Raw genomic sequence first — 25,145 nt, forward strand, 5'->3', positions numbered from 1 at the left:
AGTTGCTAGTTGCTTTCTTCTACAGTTGCTTTCCACAAGGCTTGCGGAACATATTCAAACAACTGCATCTAACTAGTTATTAAAATCATTGTTAGAAATACTTCCCATTTTATGTTTTTGCTTCTTTAGAAGAAACAGATGACTAACTTTGCACAGATTTCAGAGGGGCATTGATGTTCTATCACCCAAGAGGAGATAACTGACTGACTTTTGTGGAGCCTCCTCAGTGCAAAAGTAGTTTCCTTTTTTTTTAACTGGCTGGTTGGCAAAATAGTATTCGACAACGTCCAGAGCCCGAACCTGAAGTCTTTTAGTTTTTTGGGAAAATGAAAACAGGTTTTCTCTGTCACTTTTGGGGCTTCAGTTTGGTCCAAAAGCACTGGATGGACCATGTTAATCATTAGAACAGCATTGGCACGGGTTTCCTCGTTGCCGTGCTCATGACTAGGTTTTCGGTGTGGTCGTGACTATGACGTCCATTTTCCTGGCACATAATCCCCTCATTTGGTTATTCTCAAACACAGAGTCTTTGGTCATTCTAGGCCACTTGGGAGAGACATGTCTACTGATTAGAGGAATGTCATTGTGCCAGCTAGGCAGAGCAGAGCAGAGAGAGTAATTGGGAGAGGAAACAGTGAGGAGGGCTCATGTTTACTTTCTGAAATGATATTTTTATTGGGTCGATTTTTAAACATTTTTCCGGCATGCAGTTATTCATCACGGAAGTTGTGGTGAGTGTTATTTTGGAACAAACTGGCGTCAGGACGCTTTGATCTCCCATCGAATACTTTAAAGATGTTTGGTGAGGAGAAGGCACTCCATCACGTCCCGTCTGAGACCCGAACACTTGATCTTTAACGGGAAGACAGTGTTTCTTGGCTTTGCTGCTCGGCGCGCTCGCCGTCCACCTGCAGGAAGTTAACACATTGACATACCAGCTGTTTATAACCGCATTCTGCCCCGGCGCGGAGTTGCTGAAAAGTCGGCAATTATACATTTGGGGGGTCGTTAAGCATGGAGGCTTTGGCATTCGGTCGGTATTCTTTCTCTTTTTATCTGTTCCAGGGAAAACATTAGCCATGCAGATCATGTCTGGAATCGCCGCATGCAAGTCAAACACTCCGCGTCCCGGCCACCGCGGTGCCGGAGACTTCAGCGGACCTGACCGACGCTAAAGAATCTGAAATCAAAACAGGGTCCAACTCAGTGAGGTCATTTTGTCCAGTCTGGAGAGCAAACAGATTAACAGAACCTTGCGAAAAACAATATAGAGGGGCAAAAACATCCTGCGATGAATGATTCATTCGATTTGGAGTGACAAGTTAAAAAGCATTTCTGTGCGATTCAGTATGTGTGCTGGAACACGCATTTGTGTATTTGTGATAGACGAAGCATTTATGCTGTTCTAATGAAGCTTCCTATTGCATTTACAACATGACATACATGGATATATCTTTTTAACATCAGCTAGATGTAAACAAACAATTTAAAGCTGTTGGTCTCTTTATCTCAACGTTGCATTTTTGAAATGGAAATGTGATTTAGTATGTATTCAACAAGTTGATTTATGATCAACAAGGAGTTCAACTTTGAAGTTCTCCAAGATCATTTACTTTGTGGGGGCTTTTTTAAACCTTGATTTTTTCACATAAATTGAATCTAAAAATATGGTGATTCTGTGTTGTCCTGTCTGATGGAGTGCAGTTACATAAGTCTTGTTGTAGCGTTTCAGCTGGCATCTTGCCTGTCTGTGGCTTCTTACTTTTCCTGTTTCTTATTGTCACAGCAATCCAAGCTCTGAGATTTCCTAGGGTCCCATAGGGGAGTCTAACATTTGAAAGAAGAAGCCTGACCCACCACCAAAAAAACGTGTGTATGTGTTATTTGATCACAGTAAAATATTACAGTTATTTATGATAATTAAAAAAAAAGAAAAAGGTTTCGAAAAAGGTGAAGAAAAACATAAAAGGTAGTTCCATGGCATCTGTTGCTGATAATAATAAACAATTACTCTGTTCTTTCCACCAACTGTAGGGTGATATGACTCACAGTGCCCACGCCATTGCCAAAGCTTTTACTGTTGGCGATATGGACAAGGCTCATGGAAGATGAAGTCCAGAAGTAGATGCTATGAACTATATTTCACTCGCACTAGACTTCACCTTCAATCAGCCCATTTAGAGAAGCACATGCCACTGTGTCAATGGAGTGTTTTACTCTGTCAAGAAGGGGAAACAGTAGGTTGCTCGCACAAGTAGTAATTGTACTTTTACTAAAACACACATCGGCAATCAGCATTGCCACAAATCTCATACTTACAAGTGTCAATGAAAAAAATGAATACAATGTTGACTTCCCAGTTAATAATGTTAATAACACTGGCTTATTAGTCAACATAACTTATGTTATCACATTTGCTACAGATATCGTGCTGGCTACTCACAAATACAGCAATCAGAAAATATTTTTTGCACCCAAACAGATGACAGAGGGGAAGGGGGCTGCTGTTGTGTTGGTGGAGTAGCTGAAAGATGAGCAGGGACAGCCACTGAAGTGGGAAGGGCTACATAATGAGTAGCAGGTACAGAGACACAGAAATAAGTCACAAAGAGAGCGGATATGCTGATACTATTACACTGCTAAAATTTCACAAAGGAGCTGCATGCAGATCATACAAAACATTGTGCAGCAGTTAATAACTATATGACAATTAACTGATGACAAAGAGTGCTAATTAATGTTATTTATACTAATGTAGAAGTAAACTCCCATGAATTAATCATTTGTAATTACACTTTTTGGGGAAAATAGGCTGTAATTGAGTTTACTTTTCCATTGACTTGAAGCACACTGTGTTCTCTGATAAACCTGTCCTTGCCCTTAGCAGTGGGAACATATCCCCTGACCAGGCACAAACTCCCAGAGTGCATTGTGGCCACAGTAGAGACTATCTGCCATTTCTCAAAATGTGGCCTTCTGTGAAAAACCAGATACTGGAACCCCAGTCAGCTGGGCCTGTGCAGAAACACAAAATCTTCCAACTAATTATGTTCAGCCTTACAGAGGAACCAGAGAACATCTGTCTGTAAGGAAAGGCATTGTCTTTTTGGCATGCAGGATCACAGGAACACTAGATAAATTTCAAATAATTCACATTTCAAACTCCCATTGTCTGCTCCAAGGCTGTTAAACCAACATGCGTCCCTCAGAGAGATGCCAATTTGTATAATAGAAATGACATTAGCGAAATATTTCAGATATATCACCCTATTATGATGACTATTTATAAGAAGCACAATCTGGATTTTTAATCACCTTTTTCATTTTCATTACACTACACAACTTTCAGTACGTGTTTGCTAAGACCATTGTTGCTGCTAGTTTCATGTTTATTGACATAGTAGTTAATGAAATGGAATTGTAACCCAAAGGCTGCAGGTTTAATACCCACATGGGGCAATGCTGATGTGCCCTTGAGCAAGATGCTTAACCTAAATCTCCTCAGTAAATGTCCAGCTGCATAAATGGATTCAATGTAGGAGCATATGCTGTGGACGTTACCCTGGAAACAGGTTTTTACTAAGCAAATATGGAATCATACTCTGTGGTGTGTTTCACACGAGGATCTTTCTTACAGAGTGATTAGCTGAACTTGTCTTCAACCAGCAAATCACGTATCATCTACCTTAGTGATATGTGACACTGGTTTCACTAGAGCTAAAAAAGCTAATGTAGTGGAGATGAAATACAGACAGAGCAGGAGTTAAAACTATAAGGGCAGGGCTACACTGATGCAGTTATAAAAAGCATTAACATTTTTGGCAGGGAGGTGGGGAGAGGGGAGTGGAGGAGAGGAAGAACTTTACACCAGGGATACGCGTTCGACTCTCTGAGGCAAATAACATGCACTGGGGATTTCAGATGGTCTCAGTTCAGAATCTTCCATGCAAAAATCTGAGAACATGGATTTGGCATGTTCATCATTCCTCTTCACTTTGACGGCTCTGGTTTCACAGCTCCAATGGTGCTCAAATCATGTTACTAACCAGTGATAATCTGACATGAACATGCATTGTTGCCATGGTATGTCTGTTTCCCTGTTCCTGGAGAGCTCCTTTAGGTTTCTAGATTGTCTGTCACTGAAAACCTGGCTCTTTAGTTACTTTTGGTGAAAGGCCTGCTGGAAGTTTATCCATTTCCCAGTACCACAGGCAGTAGTACCAAGATACTAAAAGGTGTTAATGTAGCTACAATCAAACAGTGCCAAAGTTATTCAGCATGCAGCATGTCTTGTGTGTTTGCTGCACAATGTGACAGAAATGCTGATAGATTCCTTTTCTAGAATTCTGGGAAATAGAACATGTCTCCAAAACATCATCTTAATGTTGCAAAAGCAGGTCATTGTCTGTGCCCAGCATAGATTAAGAAGCACGTGTCGGAGATGCAAACAGGAACAACCATTGTTGGTTATTGAAAAAACATATAGTAAGAAGGTTTTCAGCGCTTTAATTTCAATAGGGACACCTGCTAAACTAATTAATGAACAAAAGTAACTGCTTGAAAAGTGCTGCAAGTTTGTTTTCAAATGCTGGCATAGTGGAGAGGTTTCATGCATTATCAACAAGTATCCAGGAGGGGGCATCAATGAGATTTCTCAAAGCTGGGAAATGTATTTATGCGATTATGATAGTGATCATTGTAAGGTGAAGATAGGATAAAACACCTGGCATTATGAAGCTAGCATAAACAGGGTCTGGATTTGTTTCTACCCCTCCCAAGTTGATTAAGTTCAGACACACCTTGGTGTTGGCCATCCTCCATCAGCTGTTTCAAAATTTTCTTTGGAATTTCCTCAAAAGAAAACAAAACATGTGGCTATCAGATCTCTTGTTAATTGCATCCTCAAACTGTTTTACCATAGTGCAATAAGGGGAACAACTCTGGAGCAAGCTGTTTTCCTTCAGATTAATTAATTAATTAATAATACATTAATTTACAATAATACAATTAATAATACATTAATTTAAATTAGCAAATGACTCTACCTATTAACCACAGTAGGAAAAAAAATGCAAATGCAATGTTCATTGCTTCATGTAAGCACAGCCACACATCTTTATCTGATTGAACATTTTACAAGAGCTAGATTTCCTCAGTGTTTTTCTGAAGGCATTACCATCTCCTCTTCTCTTCTCTTCAGAAACAGAAGAACCTTGTAAATCAAGTCATGATTATTAAATGATTATTTATGATTATTTAAAACATCTACCAAAGACTTCAGGACATTCAAGCATGAGGATAATCCAACATTCACTGATCAGTGAATGTAACTGTTTGTATGAGTGTTCTTTTTTCACACTGACTCTTAAAATGTTGGATCATGCTTTAATGACCCTAGTGTGGGTTTGCACAATGTTCCTGGAAGAGAGGTGATAATCAATCCATCCCGTCTCTCTGTCTCTCCCTCTCTCTCTTTCTCTGTCTATCTCTCTCTCACTTTCTCTGTCTCTCTCTGTCTCTGTCTCTCTCTCTCCCTCTCCCTCTCTCTCTCTCTGTCTTTCTCTCTCTGTCTGTCTGCCTCCCTTTTGCTCACTCTGTCTCTCGCTCTGTCCCTCTCTCTGTCTGTGCTGCAGGTCATGGCTGTACCCCTCCTCCCTGCCCGTCTCCTCTTCCTGGTGGCACTCCACCTGGCCCAGCTGCGGCATGCCCATGGAGGGGCCTACTACGCGCACAAGCAGCTTCCCCAGCAGCACCAGCCCCTGCCACAGTTACCTCACATGGGCCTGGGCAAGGACGGGCTGCCCCAGCAGCAGTACCTGGGCAAGGAGATGCCGCACATGATCCCACAGTACAGGAAGGAGCTGCCACAGCTGCCAATGTACATGGGCAAGGAGATGCCACGCAAGGATGGCAAAGGTCAGCCACACGCAGAGTATAAGCCAAGCTGAAATTCTTTGATTCTGGAACCGTCATTTCTGAAACTGTGGGTCTAGAATGAGAACAGTTATGTGTCTGGAACACAAAAAAACTCCAGAGGTTTATATAAATCATGAAATACTGAATGCATTAAACTTACTTGGACAATTAAAGACTTAGACCTACCAAATACTACTAGTTGGACTCCAGGACCTGACTTCCTGTGCTTGTAATATGTACCTTTAGAAGGCCCCTCTATTGCAGATGGTGGTTTAATATTTGATTGCAACTGCTTTTCCCAGTCACACTTTAAACGAAGTGTTGCTAATAAAGGCTTTGTGAAGCTTACGTAAGCCTTCATAAACACAACATAATGCCTTCATAAACCATACACAAGCAAATGTCATACTTCATAAAGGGAGACATAACACTTTCTCATGCAACACGTTATACCAAATGTGACATAACCAAGAATGTCACCTGGCATTCTTGGTTATGTCACATTTCCACATGTTTCCTATCAGAACATCCCTGGTACTTTTAAGGTAAAGCGTCTAGAAGGTACCAAGATATGTTTAACTCTCAGTTTGTTTCAAATTTAATTTGTTGTTCAATGTATGGTGTTACAGAACCTGTAAACTGTGTTTGATGAGATAGCTAGGCTGACTAGATGGGTGTTATTGAGTTGTTAAATGAATTTGACAAATATTCAGTTATATTGATGAAAATTTAAAACCACTTTGTAAGAGAAGGGTTAAATAAAGAAAAGACTGCAAACCCCCTTCCCCCAAACACACACACACACAAAGATTTCTTTACCTTGTTCATCACATTGGTCAGCAGGGGGAGCCAAGTCAGTAGGCGTCAGAACTGTGGGCAAGTTCAGGGCCCAGCCCAAGAGTCTAACATGAAACAATTACCCTCCATCACCTTCAGTGCCATTCAAAACACTTGAAAATTGCTTTTTATTTTCAAAGCCAGCAGTTATGAAAAATTACTCTCACTTGCCAAAACAAACACTGTGTCTCCTTGGATCTGCTGAAAATGAGGCCTCGCTTGAGGATTCATTGTGCAATCATTTGCATTCTTGACTAAGTACATAATTTAAAAAAGAAACACTGCAGATCACAAGTGAAATTTCTCACATGAGCATGCAGCTTTTGATTAATTCAAGAGAAGATTGAACTGCGAAACAGCTGTGATTAGAAATGAAGAGGGAGGAGAGTATACTGTTTTTGAGTGGGGACTTTGCCGCTCCCATTTTCCTGATTCTGTGTGAAGGCATATTTATTCATCATGTTGTGATTACAAAAAGTGTGATATGACTGCACAGCTTTAAAGTTCTCAGTTCAGGTTGTTTGTTACAATAACTACTTAATTAGGCAATTACTTATAAAATCCATATTGAATCCATATTGAATCCAACTCAGTGGAATTCCATATTAAAATGTAATTTTTGTGTGTTTACTTGTTTTTAAATTGTTCTTGTTTGATACCATATATCATTATTACCATAAAACACAAAGAGCTAACTCTATTCTAGCTGTATTGTTATTGCCAAGAGAAGAGCCAGTGCCAATCAACACTTAAACCCTTCCATCATCACTAACAAACACAGATTTTCATCTGTCTAATTCTTGTTTTTTTTCCTTCCACAGGTGAAGTTATACCAAGAGGTGAGAAGGGTGTCCCAGGAGAAGTTGGCCCGAAAGGACCACCTGGACCTCAGGGTCCTCCAGGGCTGCCTGGCCATGGAATTCCAGGGCCCCCAGGCAAACCAGGGCCACCTGGTCCTCCTGGGTACCCAGGAATTGGCAAACCAGGACTGCCAGGAATGCCAGGTAAACCAGGAGGAGTGGGATTGCCAGGACCGAAGGGTGAGCTGGGCCCTGGTGGTGGTGAGGGGCCGATAGGCCTGCCAGGACCTCCAGGGCTTCCTGGTCCTCCAGGGCTGCCTGGCCTGGGAAAGGCAGGGGGTCAGGGGCTGCCAGGGCAGCCAGGACCCCGAGGAGAGCCCGGCCATAAAGGCCCACCTGGACTTCCTGGTTTGCATGGACCTAAAGGTGACAAAGGGATTGGTCAGCCGGGCTTGCCAGGCCTGAAAGGACCTGGAGGACCACCAGGGCCACCAGGTCAGATGGGACTTCCAGGAATAGGGAAGCCCGGTATGAATGGGCTCCCAGGCGTCCCTGGAGGACCAGGAAAAGCAGGCCTCCCCGGAGAGCCAGGTCTTCCAGGACCACCAGGTGAGGCTGGACCGCCAGGGCCACCAGGACTGCCAGGCCTCGGCAAACCTGGCCACGATGGGTTACCAGGTCAGCCAGGTTTTCCTGGTGGAAAAGGAGAACAAGGACCACCTGGTTTACCAGGAGGTCCTGGTTTACCTGGATTTGGCAAGCCTGGATATCCTGGACCAAAAGGTGACAAAGGGCAGGGTGGCTTGCCTGGTGTGCCTGGCCCAAAGGGGGATAAAGGTCATGGAGGCCTTCCTGGAATGATTGGCCCCCCAGGACCTGTTGGACCCCCAGGCTTGCCTGGCCCAATGGGGCCACCAGGGGGTGTTGGCTTCCCAGGTCCAAAGGGCGAGGGTGGTGCTGAAGGACCCCCAGGGAAAGTAGGTCCTAAAGGAGAGCCAGGGCCTCCAGGGCTTCCAGGCCAGCCTGGGTTTCCTGGAGAGGGGGGGCAGCCAGGACCACGAGGTCTACCTGGACCGCTGGGGGCCAAGGGGGAAGGTGGACACAAGGGGTTGCCAGGGCTTCCTGGAGCTCCTGGAGTGCCTGGTCCAAGAGGAGAAGGGGGACTGCCAGGTGAACAAGGTCCTCAAGGCCCCAAGGGTATTCCAGGAATTATGGGACCTGGTGGGCCAATTGGGCCTCCTGGACTTCCAGGGCCAAAAGGTGAGTTGGGGCAACCTGGTCAGCCTGGTCCACCTGGCATTGGAAAACCAGGTCTTCAAGGCCCCCTAGGGCCCCAAGGAAAACCTGGTCCTGCTGGGCCTCCTGGTCAACCTGGGCAACGTGGACAACCTGGTCCCCCTGGCCCCCCAGGCCCCCCTGCTGTCCCCCCAGGTGTTGGACAAGTCCTCTCTGAGATGGGACCAGGTCTTGATGGTATAAAGCCCCATGGTGGCTATAAGAAAGGGAAGCACGGAGGGGAAGTTCTTGGCGGGAGTGCCCTGGAGATGCCTGCATTCACAGCTCTGCTAACCAAGCCGTTCCCCCCCGTGGGCAGCCCTGTGGTCTTCGACAAGCTCCTGTACAACGGCCGCCAGAACTACAACCCCCAGACCGGCATCTTCACTTGTGACATCCCCGGGATCTACTACTTTGCCTACCACATCCACTGCAAAGGGGCAAATGTGTGGGTAGCGCTGTTCAGGAACAATGAGCCAGCGATGTACACGTATGACGAGTATAAGAAGGGTTTCCTGGACCAGGCATCAGGAAGCGCTGTGCTCCCCCTACAGGCAGGGGACACAGTGCACATCCAGCTCCCATCAGACCAGGCAGCAGGACTTTACGCTGGCCAATATGTCCACTCCTCCTTCTCTGGATACTTATTGTACCCCATGTAAAAAAAAAGAAAGCAAAGAAAAAAAATCAAATGTACACAGGTTATGATTTGCATAAAAGGCCATCCATTTTACACTGTTGAAATCGACAGTGACAACTGGGAAAGCTGAACCAGCACCTCAACTATCAAGTAGATGTGCGAGTGTAAAGGAACATATATACAGTTTTTTATAGTCATGGTACAAGATACAAGATTACAATATCATCACATAACAAACAGCTGAAATAATCATAGTTGTGATTTGATACAGCTCGACATTGCCGTCGAATGAGCTGTGTTACAGGTTAGGTTTATGCTTATGTTGAAACTCATGTCAGATTATTTCATTCTGAATCCTGGACAATCCTTCAGCAGCAAAATGTAAAGAGTCATTTTTGACCTTCAGTTTGGTAGCAACAGATATAGATATATGTTTTTTTTTTTTTTTTCAAAGATCACAAATTGCTCTGTTGTGCATATGCACATGTATGCTTGTATATGACACTGGCAGCTTCCCTCCAACAGGAATGCAGAAAAAATGTGACTTGGAAATCTTCAAAAACTAGTCTAGTCTAGAAAGATTCTCATTTTATTCTTTAGATGCCTTCTTTCATAGATGCTTTCCTTAAGACATAGGATGAGACATTCATAAATAATAATGTGACCCCCCAACCTATATAAAAAACTACATATCTGGGTAATTAAAGTGGGAATAAGCATTGATGAACTTGTCCAAAAGAGCATTTACATATGTTATTGTTTGCCTGTGTGCTTGGTTTGTTTGTCTTTCTACTTTGAAGAGCTGGATTGCGATTTATTCATTATAGAGTGCACAGACTATTCAGAGGAACAGTAAGGTCGCCATTGTGCTAATGTGTAAGAATGGAAAGCTGTTGAAATTGACAATCTGTACAGTGAAAAAGGAAGGAGCGCTTGCATACCTGTCCACTCTGAAGAGGGAAGAGATGGAAAGTGGCTGAAAGAATTGCTTCATGAGGGCAGTGTGTTTTTGCAGACAAGAAATATGTCTCATGATTTTTAAGCATAAAAGTGGGAAAAGTAAAAGGAGGTGCAGAGTGTTTCTCCAAATACCTGTCACCATCTGTTGTCTCATATGGGCTTATACAGCAATGCATCACAGGGCTGATGTGGAGCCTCAGGCCATTTCAGTTAACTCAGCACGTTTGAGGGTCTCTACATCATTCAGGTGTGAGGAAGACAGGTGTGTCCATTTCCACTGCATTCAGTGTAACCCAGAAGCAGAACAACTAGTGCTGTGCATAGCACACTGCAAGCGGTAATATTACCTTTCCTGATGATTCAGCAAGACTAAAGCTCTCATGTATAAACAATAAAACAAATTTCACAGCCGGTTCCTGTTGGACAATACAATAGCCCCTGTCCCTCAAACCCCTGTCTTCAGTGATAGTTTCTCATGTATTTATTATGATTGTGCTTTAATGTAAGGGTACAGTGTCTCCTCCAGTTACAGTTGGACTCCCTCTCCATGTCTTAATTGGGAAAACTGTCATTAAATGGACCAAACAATCTGAACATATAACATTAATAATATAAAATTAGTCAATGAGTCAATCCCCAAATTTACTTCAAATGGGAGTTTTCACTAAAGGATGTACAAACCCAGCCAGTGTATGTTCATGTGTAGATATAACTGTCTTCAACAGAATGTAGCTAACTTTTGTGACTTGGCAGTAGGCTGAGAAGTTCTGTAGAGGAAGCCCTTTGGAGCTTTTGGACTCAAACAGAGTGAGGTGGAGTGAGTTATGTATATAATACATTGCTTGTCATTTTCAAAGAGGTCCTCAGATGAGCTCTGCAAAAAGGTGAGGAATGATGTTTTCGCAGGGTGCACTGAGATGAGAGATGTTGGACGAGTGTTAAGATGTTGAGTTGAATTAAGGGAGAGCCCAAAGGCAAGCCGAGAATTTCAGTTTTGGGATGGGGTAAAGGTTGCTTCCTGGTTCAGCCCAAGTTCCCACATTAAAAAAGTATTAGAGTTATATACAGCAGAGCAACACCCCCTCCCGCAACACACACATATACACACACACATGCAGACACGCTGACATACAGACACACGCACAAACATATACATTCACACACACATACACACACACAGACACACCCAGAGTGAGGCACAGTTAAATGACCAAAAGATTTCTCTCATTATTTGTGTCTGTAATTTATTTGTTTGACTACTGATTGCCTGAGTTTGTATATGTGCAGAAAAACAGAGGGGCCTTTTGAAGAAAAAGAAATTAAGATTAAATGAACTCCATGTATAAATTCTTCTTTTGTCTGACAATGGTGCTAAACATATAACCAAATGAAGTCGTAAGTTTAATGTTTTTACTATTATTATTGTTTTTTAAATAAAGGTGGATTAATTTGAAAAAAATGTGTTTCATTACTTTTCAACAGTAAAAAATCACTGCTGTGTCAATGCCACAAAAAAAGATATGTTTAACTGAACTGAAAGTGAATCATGTTAGATACAAATATGTGCTTCAGTTGTACAGAGAGGAAGTAGTTAATACTAAGATCGACATGAGAAGGTTGCATGGAATAAGAACATGCTGTTTGTGTGGATGCAAATTTTCCCATTATACCACACGGCAGATTTCACTACAGGTCCATCAGCTGGAAAGTGGATTACCGTACTGTACACATGGACATCTGTATGACATCTCCTGCTCTCAGTCTATTAAAATCACCTGTTGAATCACCAGATGAATGACTGCATATTATTAGCATGAAAAGTTACACACAGATCCAGGTCTCCAAAGAGATTTAGCTCAGGTTCTAACATTGGATAACATTGGATAAACATTTTCAAATATCAGGCAAAAATTCACATGTTCCCTCACAAGCAACACTGTGCAAAAGGGAACCCACTTTCCTTTGTTTGAGTCCATCACAGCTATTTGAATTACATTCTCAATATTGAAAACAAGTTCAACCCTTTTCCCAAGTTTTATTACATTCACATGAATGGTCAGTTCAGCTTTTGGCACCAGCTTCTCTCTGTCCCCTGCAGAGATTGCAGTGGATTGCACAGTTAAAGAGAGGCTCATCAGACACATATGGAGTTCTGATCATTGCCTTCTGCAGTCTTTGGATTCTTTGCTCACTCAGTCAATGTATGCCTGTCTTATATTTATTATGCTTTACATTACATTTTTGTCATTTATCGGATGCCCTTATCCAGAGTGATTTATATAGGTTACAATTTTATCTGTTTCTACAGCTGGATATTTACTGAGGTAATTGTGGGCTAGGTACTTTGCCCAAGGGTACAACAGCAGTGCCCCAGTGGGGAGTTGAACCAACAGCCTTTCGGTTACAAGGCCTGATCCAAGCACTGCACCACAGTGCTGGCCGCCTTACATAATTTATAGTTTATGTAACTTACTTTTCACCATTAACTCAGTTCAATCATGCACAAGCCCTGAAACAAGTATCATCTTAGAAATGAAGCAGATTCTCACTTTTCCTTCATTACACAAAGTGCATTTGCTCTTAAGCACAATGCATACATTCAGTTGCAGCCAAGGATAGAATGGGGCTCCCGAGACAGATAAGGAGCTTGTTCCAAGTGCAGGCTAACCCTCGGCCTGGGCTCTGCGCTGGCTGTGTCATCTGCCAACGATGACCAGGACCTCACAGCAGCAGAACAAACTGGCCTCATTCCATGGGGGTAAGGGTGGGTGTAATGACAGGGTCCACTCACCTCTCTCAAACACCCTGCAACTTGTTAGGCACCAATGACTCACTCAGCCAGTGTCAGGGACGTGAATGGTGTCTGATTCCTGGTGCACTGTGGGACCACTGGATCACCAGATCAGTTCAATTCCAGTTCCAGTCCCTACTCAATTCGATTTGTGTTATACAAGTGAGCCAGGAGGAGAGGAGAAAAGAGGAGAAAAAATGTCCTTTCTGGAGGCCAGACTAGCGGCATTTCAAATCGACGGAAAAATGCGGAGTGGCAAGTAGTGACTGCTATGAATGAAACTTCACCAGAGGTGCGTACGGTGGATGAGGTGAAAAAGAAGTGGTCGGATTTTAAATGAGAGGCCAAAAAAAATGAATAAGCGCACACAGGACCAGTGTATCCACACCCGGCACCACGAGAGGGCAAGAGGGGGAAAAATAGCGAGAAAAGAGAGAGAGAGAGAGAGAGAGAGAGATGCATGGCATGATTAGAAAGAGAGACAAAACGATCTGATCTTTTTTTTTTTTTTTTCAACTTAATGACCCTGGCGCTGTCGGCTATTATTTTGTTGATTTAGCAGTCATCTCTCAGTGGTTAGAATCGTTCATAAATTCTATTATTTTGTGTCTTGTATACCTTCCGAGTGCTCCGGTTCCCTAAATTGTGCGAGGACACTCAGGCTTAATACTGGCTTCACCACTGCTGTGAAATAAATGTATTATTTGATTTGACACAGTAGTTTTGTTTGTAGTTTTTGTTTGTGTTGTTATTTAGCCTTTCAGAGGCTGTTGCATGGTTAAATCAATGAATTTCATTAAACCTACCACCAGACCAATTTTAGGTGGTGTCCTGGCATTATGTCCCAAATGTTCCTATTTCATATTATGGCCATGACGCACAAACACATGGAAAAGGTAACGTATAGGGAATTGTGCGCATGTAGTCAAAACGCCACTATATTGCCACCCGCAGGATGGAAAAAATGCAGAAACAGGCATAGCAGAATGATAACCTGCTGTTTTACTATATAAAAAGATTTTCCCCCTCGTCACTTCATCCTAGCGCGATAACTATGGCGTCAGATTTATGTCAAAAGTCGCGAGCGCAGAAAACAGTCTCGCGCACAAAGCAGTCACCACGCGCGAGAGAATTTCTGCTTGGCGAGCGCTGGAGGGCATACGCGCTCGCGCGGGTTAACTCTGCTCGCGCGAATCCACCTGAGTTTTGACAATTCGGGGGCGGAAACCAAGGGAGGCACTGGCTCTCTTATGATTGGTCACTTTCAACGCAGTCACACCCACACGACCTCCTTGAACCTTGATTGACAGCTTCCGTGAACTGAACGACAGGTAGACACTGTTTGGCCAGAGGCTTGTTATTTCAAACAACTGAGTCCTGACAATAAGTTCGGAGTTGAGGACACAGTGGACGGAACAATGGCGGTGACACCTGAAGATTTACATGTAAGTGATAGTGCTAGCTGGCTTTGTCTAGTAACCCAGCAATTTACTTACGTTAACGTTACTTCTAACGTCTATTGCATGCAATTGGGTGAATGATAAGGGAAGCATAGCTAACGTTAATTAGCTAACGTTAGCTATTTACATTTTCCAGCCAAATTTCAGAGTAAGTAAATTGCTGGGTTGTTAGACGAAGCTACCTATCAGTATCACTTAAATATAAATCTTCAGGTATCGCCGCCATTGTTCCGTCCACTGCGTCTTCAGCTCTTGTTGTCAGGACTCAGTTGTTTGAAATGTTTGAAATTTCTCAGTTGTTTGCAATTTCAGACGTGGGCTGAAGACATCTCAGACTCTACCTAGACTGACACCCTTGACATTTGACCTTTTAAATCTAAGATTCTTGGCTCGTACTTGTAGCAAGTTACGTTGTATTTGTAGCACGTTTTGCCTAGGTAGTATAGAAGCACTTTATTGTCCCAGTGACTGTATTTGGTATGTAACCTCAGATCAAATTAATTCTGTCTCGCTATACTGACCTTGCGCTCAGCTTCAGCACTATCTGCATTGTATGACCTGTACACATCTTGCCCTTGTGCCTGTTGTTTGCCCACCAGTCGTTCAGTTCACGGAAGCTGTCAATCAAGGTTCAAGGAGGTCGTGTGGGTGTGACTGCGTTGAAAGTGACCAATCATAAGAGAGCCAGTGCCTCCCTTGGTTTCCGCCCCCGAATTGTCAAAACTCAGGTGGATTCGTGCGAGCAGAGTTAACCCGCGCAAGCGCGTATGCCCTCCAGCGCTCGCCAAGCAGAAATTCTCTCGCGCGTGGTGACTGCTTTGTGCGCGAGAATGTTTTCTGCGCTCGCGAGAATGTTTTATACGCTTGCGAGCATGTTTCCTGCGCTCGCGACTTTTGACATAAATCTGACGCCATAGGATAACACTCATCAATGATTGACGCAAGACCCGTTTACTTGCATCACCGTTAGTTCCTCTTGGTGTCGCCAATCTGCAAATTACAAATTTCATGCGTATGCCACCCAGATACCATGCGCAGAGGTACGCATGTTTTCCCGGGAAGTATCTTTTCATAAATACCGTACGCACCGTTGATATATGTGGCCCATAGTGTGTTTGCCTTCAGTTTGAGTGTATGGTACATACTGTGAGTATAACAGTGAGGACATACATTTCTTGAGTTATCCTTATCATAATTTACAGCAGTCTTGTTCAAAGGTATGCATAGATGACTTGTCATCATGGGGCAGAGTGCATGACTCCTGAGTAATATTAGAGTTAGTATTCGTCACATTATTTTCAGACATAACTCCTGTGCACATGGTGTGTATCTGTAGAACACCAGCAATTCCCCTGTGGAGAATTAACCCAGCCCCCTTTTCCCAACAACACTCGAAATGCACGTCTGACTGTAGCATATCATTTTCCTCATACAACTGGTAATTAGTCAAAATATCTACAATGGACCATGGCAACAAATACGTGTGTTGTGTGATGTCTCTAATATGCTGGCATTTTGTGTCAGTATCTGAGCAGTCTCATAGTTAGTTCATCAAACTGAGTAGCACCAGATCTGACATAACACATGTTGATTTGATTTTAAATACATAAACATTTGTATTCTTAATGAACTTGTACAGAAATAACTAAACTGCTCATGATGCACTTACTGTAGATTTCACAAGCACACCCTACATGAAATTTTAGACTAGGATGACAGCACCCTCTAGTGGAAAACGGTGGTTTTTGAAAGTCAGAATTGCACTCCCAACATCTCAAGACAGCCAAGGACTTCTTGAAGAAACAGTGAACATACACGGTACATACTATTCAGTGGACCATTGCTTTTGCAACCTGAAGAAGGTAAACATCTGTAATTTTTGCAGCATACTGCATACTTTGAAGGAGGGTGAAGGGAGCTGTGAGTGTGAATCTCTTCTGGGGTGGGGGAGCACACTTAGTTTGCATATAATCCCAATTATGAGTGTCAAAATGACAAGATTGTGCCAAATTGGGACATTCACTTTGTTTAAAAGCTTGTTTGCTGGAAGGGTCCTCCTCAAAGTATAGACCATTGCATTAATAGGAAATTTAAAACTCCAAACCCCTATCAGAACATAATAATAATAATAATAATAATAATAATAACACATAAATAAATAATAAATACATACATACATACATACATACATACATAGTATTATAATACTGGGGTGTTAATGATTTCATAAATTGTTCATAAATTGTCGTACAAGATTAACTTGTCATTTGTACAGGATTGAAGTGTGAAAGAAATTGGCTTGTAACAACAAGCTTAATGGTTCCCAGCGGTACGTCACAGTTGTACCCTCGAACTAGACACTTGACCTGAATATGTTTAAGTAAATATCCAGCGGTATTAATGGATGGATGGTAAATATTAGCCGCCTTGTAAAAGGTGTCATATGAGCAAATAAATAATACATTCACTCGTCGTCTGCAAACGTTTGCATTATTCAGGAGGATCCCGCTTCCATGTTATCCATGGACTACATAACTACAACATCTGCGCAGGTCCTGTGCAGAATTGATTTTCGTAAGGATCGGTACTTTCTAGCTAGTGCGGCTGCGTGACGCTGTTTGCCACGTCCAGGTCGGCAAAAAGACTTCCTGGTGCGGGGAGGATCAGACTGACGGGCCTGGCCGTGACACCATTATTGCGGGATCAAGAACACAGGTAGGAGAAGTACATCACTTTCCTTAGTCACGGAGAGCTAATTTATAGCGGGATGTGCGATCTCAATTTAGGCAGGTGGCAAAGGTAGCTAGTTAACCAGCTTGGTTGTCAGCCAGGTTAGCTAGCTAGCTAACTAGGTGCTAAGGCGCGAGGTAAAATAACATGTCCTGTCATAGTAAATTTGTCGTATGTTTGTGTGAGGGAAAAAATGCACTTATTGAAACGTATTTAACTGGGTCATGGCAAGATCACGAATGATTTATCTATATAATTTAGCTGTTAACACCCAGTCTTGTGCCGCTTGTAAGAGCTTGGGAAGCGTGGTACATTTTTTCGCAGGAAGTTGGTTTGCGATCTAGCCTAGTTTCAGATCTGTATTTTCTACGAGACCGAGAAAGGATGATTATTTGGCAAGATTGGACATCCTGTGACACAGGGAAAAAGGCCTATCATTATATTGGTATTTTTGCATACGTGTAACTCTGATATGTTTGACTAGCTAGCTTACTACCTCGTTAGATGAATTAATTCCGCGATTGAATTTGTGGGGCGGGGGTGTTTGGGGGATCGTACATTAAATAAAAGGGACAATGGGAACTGTAGACATGTAAATAATGTGAGTCACTGCTTATTGGTCGCTACTTAGCTATCTTGCTTCCCAGCTACACTAACATTAGCTTACTTTGCTAGCTGGCAAGCTAGTTAGCTGTCTTAGGCACATCATAGGCCGTTATTTTAAAATTACATGAGCAAAACCGCATCACCGGGTTACCCATTTTCGGTAGGTAGATGACATATTCAATTCTTTTTCATTGTTATCTAGATAACAACGCCCTGACCAATGGTAGCTAAGCTGGCAGTTCGGTAGATAGCACATTTAACTAGCTTTGTAATTTTTTTCCAAGTTCCAGTTAGCTAGCTACCAGAATGTAATCATTGTTTCCTGGCTAGTATACTGTATGGTGTGGTTTACGTGGATGTTAGGCTAGGCTAGGCTTTCTCTTTAAAGCACAGAATCCTCTGAATCTGCGCGTCCTGTTTTGCTCCTACGTTTGTTAATAACAACAGATGAATGAAGTATGTCGCACGGAGTGCAGTAATATGCGGAGTATCGTTGCCGGTTAAGCAGGTGATGTCAGACGTGGCGCAGATGGCCGGGCAGCGTGTGAAACGCTGAGTCTCGGTGAGAGGGTCATCATCACCTTGAGTTCTTGTGTGAAAGTGGGCCGCGCCTTTGGAAACAAAGATACCGACGATTTGACAGTTTATTGACTGAGGCACTGATTCTCAATCCTGCTCCTGGGGCCCCCCCCTGCTCTGCACGTTTTCCATCTTTCCCTGCTCTACCTACCTGACGGAACTCCTCAGTGGCACTTTTGATTAGCTGAGCACACCTGATTTAATCAAGAGCAAGAACACTAATTTCAATCAGGTGTGTTTGGCGCAAGGACAGATAGAAGATATGCAGGACAGGGGGGCTCCAGGAGTAGGATTGAGAAACGTTGGACTGAGGCATATAGTGCCCACCTCCATCACCCCTTATACTTGATAGTAATGAGCAAGCAGCTTCTTGCTCATATCAGGCTTCATTCTCTGTTAATGGTGCGCTCTTGTCCTTCCAAAAAGTACCTGAGTTGCACCTGTGAAAATGATGCGGTTCAGAACTGGATTACTGGGTCTTCCTGAATGAGGGCATTTGCCAAGTGAAAAAAACTTGGAAGACCATAGTGAACACCTAGATGTTGTTAGATTTCTCTGACAGGATTATTGCCTGTGTTACATTTGTTCTCTTTCCTTCTCTAAATCTCGTCATAAGTTTCAGACCAGCCAGTTGTTTTTTTGTTTGACCAATCTCAACCCCGCTCTAAGCCTTTTGAGTCCATCTAAGGAATCTCTGTAATCAGTTGTGGGTATTGGGTATGGGGTTTGTAGCCAGGCCTTTAATCAACCCCAAAGATTAGGCCTATCATGAGTCCACCATCTAAAGGATGTCACACGCTTGCCAACTCATCCTTTGACCTTTGAACCTTAGACTTCTTAAAGGGGTAACTCAGATTTTTACATTAGTATTGTGCAGGCCTGTTGTTAACCCAGTTCCGATGAGTGTAGAGTGTGGGACATGGCAGAGGTAAGGGAATCATACTGAGTACCCATACATATTTGTCCTTAAAATGTCCACACTATATAAGAAAACAGTCCTGAATTTTCCTACAGTCACTCAAGCTGTTTTACCATTTATGTGAGATTTGCATTTTCTGGAACTGGATCTTAAGGGGAGATTGTCTGGTAGGCCTGTTAAAATTTTTCTTGTTGAAGGTTCATTTTGAGTTACTGTGGTTTGTTTTACATTAGCATTTGGGCTTTCAACTTTCAGCTTCAAAAAATTCAGAGGTGACTGTGTGAGGAGGTGAATTCTGTGGTGACACATTCGCTGGCAGAGATACCACTGCAATCATGATGCTGAGCTCAGAGCCAGTGCTACTTATGTTTTTAAATGCATTGAGATTGTGCACAGCATTGACATTCTAACTAGCTTAAGGAGTAGTGTGTCTTGGTTATTCATTGTACTACACATTGTGTTGGTCAGACAGCCTTTGGGCTCTATGTTAGTATGTGACTACACAGTTACATGCAGGTATGTGCGCAAACATGCATGTGCTAACATGTACCCCACCCCCCGCCCCATCCTCTCGCCCAGCTGTGCCAACAGTCAAACGTGGGCGCCACCATGAACGGGCAGCTGGACCTCAGCGGGAAGCTGATTATCAAAGCCCAGCTGGGCGACGACATCCGCCGCATCCCCATCCACAATGAGGACATCACTTACGACGAGCTGCTGCTCATGATGCAGCGTGTCTTCCGCGGCAAGCTGCAGAGCTCCGATGAGGTCACCATCAAGTACAAGGACGAAGGTAAGGCGAGGCCGGCACCAGGGTGGCCCCCGGAGCACAGCTTCACGAGGCTGCAGCTGTGGCTGGCAAAAATCATATTATCAAAAGAAAACAAGGACGAAGTTTGCTCTTAAAAAAAAAAAAAAGCCTCAGTGGGTTTCAGAGTGCCAGCTGAATTTTCTATTTTATAATGCAAAGGAAGACAAAAAACCCAACATTCTGGTTGCTGGGCCTTTGTCAATTTAATATTTGGAGAGATTGCAGTTGTGGATCGAGCGCAGTAACGGGGCTGTACTTTCATTGGATCACCTGGTGGTTTGACCTGATTTCAATGCTTCCTGTCACTGGAAGAGGCTGTGGGGGGGCCTGTAAGAGGCTTCACTGTGAAGCCCCATCCTGTTCAAATATTGGAATGAGCAGTCAGGAGTCCTGAGACAAGCCCCACATGAAACACTCTCTCAACCAGCTGAGTCCAAGCTCTCAGAGAAGCTCTCAGTTACCTGCGTAGGACTTTCATAGATTCCCTTCAGTGTCTGTTTAAAATAAGACTAGGGTCCGTTTTCAGTTCTACCCACGCCCAGCAGCACATTATTAAATCTGGTTGTGGTCTTAATAAATGTAATATATTTATGTGTTTGAAATACAAAATCCATAATGAACAGGAAGATGTGGCGAACGCTGTATGTCCTGACGGGCAGGTTTCACGTTTGACCCCTTTTCTAGCTTTCCGATCCCAGGTTTACTCATATACTGTGTCCTCTATACTGTATGCTACATTGGTCAGTATGTATTTTTTGTGCATACACAAAATAAATTTTGGCAATGTATATTGGACTTTGTGGGCATTTTGAAATTAAAATGTGTTGTGCATTTTTGCAATGTTGCATCACATGTTGCGGCAAGAAATGAATGAATAAATGAACAAATGGATGAATAATTAAAGATGTTGTGGTGGTGGTGTTTTTATAATTATCACTTAAAACCAGATAATTTAAGCCTAAGTGTGATTCATGGATGTCACTTCAATAGCGTTGTTGCAGGAAACTTCTTTGTTATAAAGTGATGGAACATTCATCTGATAAATATAATCAGTGAGTCACAGAATAGAACTCTTAAAGACAAGGAGATCGGATTAAGCTGAATTGTAAAAATAAACACACGCTCTCTCGCCTCTCAGGCAGAGTTAGTAGAAGTAACCTTATAGTATGCTGTGGCAATGAACAACAAAATGAGACTGTCCTGCTGTTAATATAAATGATAATGATGATTTTAATCTTGTCACACTTCTGGTTTAGTCGTGCCTTTTAGTCCCCAGATTTGAAGCTCTCAGTGAATTTGGTCTACATTAGCTCATAGGAAAAAATGAACATCAGAACACAAAATGGAATGAACAACAGATGAAATTCATTTGAATTTGCATTTGATGCTGTGCAACTGTGTCAGTGAAAGTGGAGGCCTTAATCTTCCTTTTCAATCAGTCAATTAATGAAATGGTCATAAAATTGGACCTTCCTGTGTTTCACAGTTCAGTTTCAATGTGTTACTCTGATGAACTTCTCAGCCTAAAGCGTAATGGTGTCCTGCGAGGTGATGTCAGTGCTTAGAGGTTTACCCGATTTGACCCTGTCTCCCTGTCTGGGGAAACTGAGGCTCCTGGCCTGACCGTGCAAGCAGTTGACCAGCAGAGGGCGAGCTTCAGCAACCTCTATTCAAAGTTACTGACCACAGCAATCTTAATGTGCAGGTGCTGGCGGATCATTGGGAGTCTGGTTTATGCTTCTGATGGGTGTACATCCTTTCTTCCCCCACAGACGATGACCTCATCACCATTTTTGACAGCTCTGACCTCTCCTTCGCCATCCAGTGTAGCAGAATACTGAAGCTTACACTGTTCGGTAAGTCACAGTGCACACGCACACACGCTATCTCTATTATGCACATACCCTCACAGATAAGGATGTTCATACACACAGGTTTGTATGTCACATGTTTACGAACACATTCTTACTCATGTACAAACAATGTGACTAGAGAAGGCATTTTTATCTGCAAGTACCTCGAGGTCACACTAGGAGGTGCTCATACTCCATTGCAAAATAGAGAATTGTCTTTCAAGTTCATCTCACCAAACCTAGAACTTGTATGATCATAAGCAGCAGTTCAGGATCAGACAGTGTCCAAGGTTGAAGCTGTAAGGGAATTCTCTCTTCAGTATAAGATTAGCCTTTTTTTAATACCGTGCACCGATGTGTCTAATCTTTAGGTTAAATATGGTAAAGAACATCACTCAACACTTATGTCCTGCTTCTATCAAGAGGGTATTTTCTGATTGGAAAGAGAAATGTTTTAGGATGGTCAAAGCATAATTGTGTTCATCGCAGGTCAGAGGAAAGTTGTTTTTCCTCACTGTTTCATCAAGCATATGTCAGGATCATCTTCAGCGTAGCACACTGCTGCGCCTTGTTACATTCACCACACAGTCCCAGCTCCGACTCCCATTCTCCTCCGGTCAGCCTCAGGCATGCCTGGCTCCCAGCTGCCCAAAGCTCTGCCTGATGCACCGCAGGGATTCCCAGCTCACTCCCCCAGCCTCTCCTCTCCTCCCAGTCTCCAACACTGGCTGGACAGGGGCCCCGGAGTTGAGGCTCCTGCCTCCCTCCTCCCCCTCCTGGTCCACAGCTGTTTCTGAGGAGGAAGGGAATGGAAAGTCAGGCTGGTAACCAGCGAGGCGTCTGTTTTTGAAATATAACCCCCCCCCCCCACCCCTATCATTACAGTTATCAGTAAGCAAGTCAGTGCTTTAGCATACAGTGTTATACATAACATTTACATACAGTGGTGAATAATTACAGGAAGAAGTGAGTTACTGTGTGGTAGTGCCCTCTTTGTACAAACGGGAAGCTGGAGGGTCCAGACTTCCAGCAGTCCAGTCCAGCTCCGGTCTCCAGTCTCCTTCCCATGATGCTGTGCAGGCAGAGTAATTAGCCTGCAGTCGTTTATTTTATACTCTTGTTTTATAGGTGTTTTTAGGAAAATGTCCTCCTCCTCTCTTCTGAGAAGGTTTTTATGATTATTTTACTGCAACAAGTGGCCTCCTTAGGGTGACTTGTAAAGGCGTCTGTGCGTCATGACTCAGGGGGGCGTTGCCTTTCCCGGCACTGCACCGCGAGAATCAAGTCAAAGAAGGAGAAATACCCACCTGCATCTGTATGTGTGTGTGTATGCGCACATGCGAGCATGTGGAAGGCTTTGTGTGTGTGTTTGTGTTGGGGTGCGTAAGTGTTTGTGGGTACTTAGGTGTAGGTGTCTTTGTGTGTTTGTGCATATGTATTAGCTTTGTGTAAATTTTTTCCCATGTGCAAGTATCTTTGCGTGTGAAAGTGTTGATGTAGGTGTAATTGTCTGTGTATATGTAGCTATTCATGCATGAAGATTTGTGAGTGTAAGCATCTGTGCTTGTGTAGGTGTCTTTTCCTGTGTGAGTGTCCGTGCGTGTGTACAGGTGTTTATGTGTGTGTCTGTGCTTGTGTAGTGAGTGCCGTAGCCCAGGCCTCCAGACTCCCTCTTACCACTGTGTTTACATTCCAACACGTGCAGCCGTCTCTCCCCAGACCCCAGCAGCGCAGGAAAGCTGGAAATGATGCTTTGTGTTTGGATGAGTCCATCTTTACCCATTGCAGTCTGGGGCTCTGAAGCAGGGTCCCCAAGGCCAGCTAATGGGGACCATAAGTACTATTTAAGTGGTTTTAGTTTGAATGTGTCTTAATGATAAATTAGCTTTGACCCCCAAAATACATCTGCCTAGAAACATTTCCTGGCAAAAATATGCATGTCCAACACCATCAGGTCAGAAAGTGGTGTAAAAATATCCATCAAAAATGTCAACGCTGTTATTAAGCAAGCCCAGTGGCTCCTTCCTACAGATTTAAAGCGAGGAGAATTCAGATCACAGATGTAGGTCTCAGAATGGAAAATACATTTTGTCCCTTTTTTATGTCAATAAGCGTTAATATGATAAGTGGTCATACGTTGTATGGAGACATTTATCAGAAAATGTTTCAGAGTTGCTATTACTAATGCTTGCAGTTGTACTATAAATCACAGCTCATTGGTTGGCAAAGTAAAGTTGCCATTACCGAATGGAAGTCAATATGTAGGAAAAGTTGATAAAATTGCAAACTGTAAAAGGCTTCAAACGAGCTGCTGTAATGCGTGTATTTTAGGTGTTTTTGGAAAGTGGCATTATTCAGTGGTTGTTTAAGTGAGGGTAGATTTGTTTTGTCTGAATGCTTTTGTTGATTGTTGTTTTTGTCTAACCTGAATGGTTGTGTCGCTAAGTGCATTTGACATTTGTTTTATATTGTGCTCTTAATGTTTCTACTGATGTGTAGGTTTTGTGTGTTCTGCTGTGTGTGTGTATGTTTGGTGGGTATGTGTGTGCCTGTGTTGCTGTGCTGTGCTGGGTTTATATGTGTTTCGCTGTGGTGGTCTGCTGTGAAGCGAGGAGTTAATGTGTATTGTTTTATTGCATTGTGCAGTGTGTTAATGCATGGTTTGTTATGTTGTTTTCATTGCGTCTGTGTGTATGTGTGTTTTGCTATGCTGCACTGAGTTTATGAGGAGTTTAAATATATATTGTTTTGTTGAGTTGCACAGCGCTGTTTTAATATGGATGTAGCTATGTAAGCTTTGTTGTGAATGCGTGCATGTGTGTGTGTGCGTGCGTGTGTGCATTCATGTGTGCATTCGTGTGCCCATGCATGTGTGCGTGCGTGTGCGTGGGTGTGTGAGGGTGTGTGTGGCTGTGTTGTGGTGCTCGCGGTGCTCCTGCACTTGGACCCTGGGTCCAGGACACCACAA

At 43.1% G+C, this 25,145-nt stretch overlaps 2 protein-coding genes across 2 annotated transcripts in view; both read left to right on the forward strand.

Moving 5' to 3' along the window:
• Positions 1 to 9,599, forward strand: part of col8a1a (collagen, type VIII, alpha 1a) — a 31,339-nt gene extending 21,740 nt beyond the window's left edge. Inside the window, exons 2-3 of the mRNA XM_036545501.1 lie at positions 5,634 to 5,916; positions 7,575 to 9,599. Of these exons, the coding sequence (XP_036401394.1) occupies positions 5,637 to 5,916; positions 7,575 to 9,490 (2,196 nt within the window). The 5' untranslated portion in view covers positions 5,634 to 5,636 and the 3' untranslated portion in view covers positions 9,491 to 9,599. The remainder of the gene's footprint in view (positions 1 to 5,633; positions 5,917 to 7,574) is intronic.
• A 7,690-nt stretch (positions 9,600 to 17,289) lies between these two features.
• Positions 17,290 to 25,145, forward strand: part of tfg (trafficking from ER to golgi regulator) — a 38,611-nt gene continuing 30,755 nt past the window's right edge. The window contains exons 1-3 of the mRNA XM_036546023.1: positions 17,290 to 17,394; positions 20,093 to 20,306; positions 22,097 to 22,180. Coding sequence (XP_036401916.1) covers positions 20,123 to 20,306; positions 22,097 to 22,180 — 268 coding nt within the window. The 5' untranslated portion in view covers positions 17,290 to 17,394; positions 20,093 to 20,122. The remainder of the gene's footprint in view (positions 17,395 to 20,092; positions 20,307 to 22,096; positions 22,181 to 25,145) is intronic.

The sequence above is a fragment of the Megalops cyprinoides genome, chromosome 14 (genome assembly GCF_013368585.1).
Source record: "Megalops cyprinoides isolate fMegCyp1 chromosome 14, fMegCyp1.pri, whole genome shotgun sequence".
In the NCBI taxonomy this organism is placed as follows: domain Eukaryota; kingdom Metazoa; phylum Chordata; class Actinopteri; order Elopiformes; family Megalopidae; genus Megalops; species Megalops cyprinoides.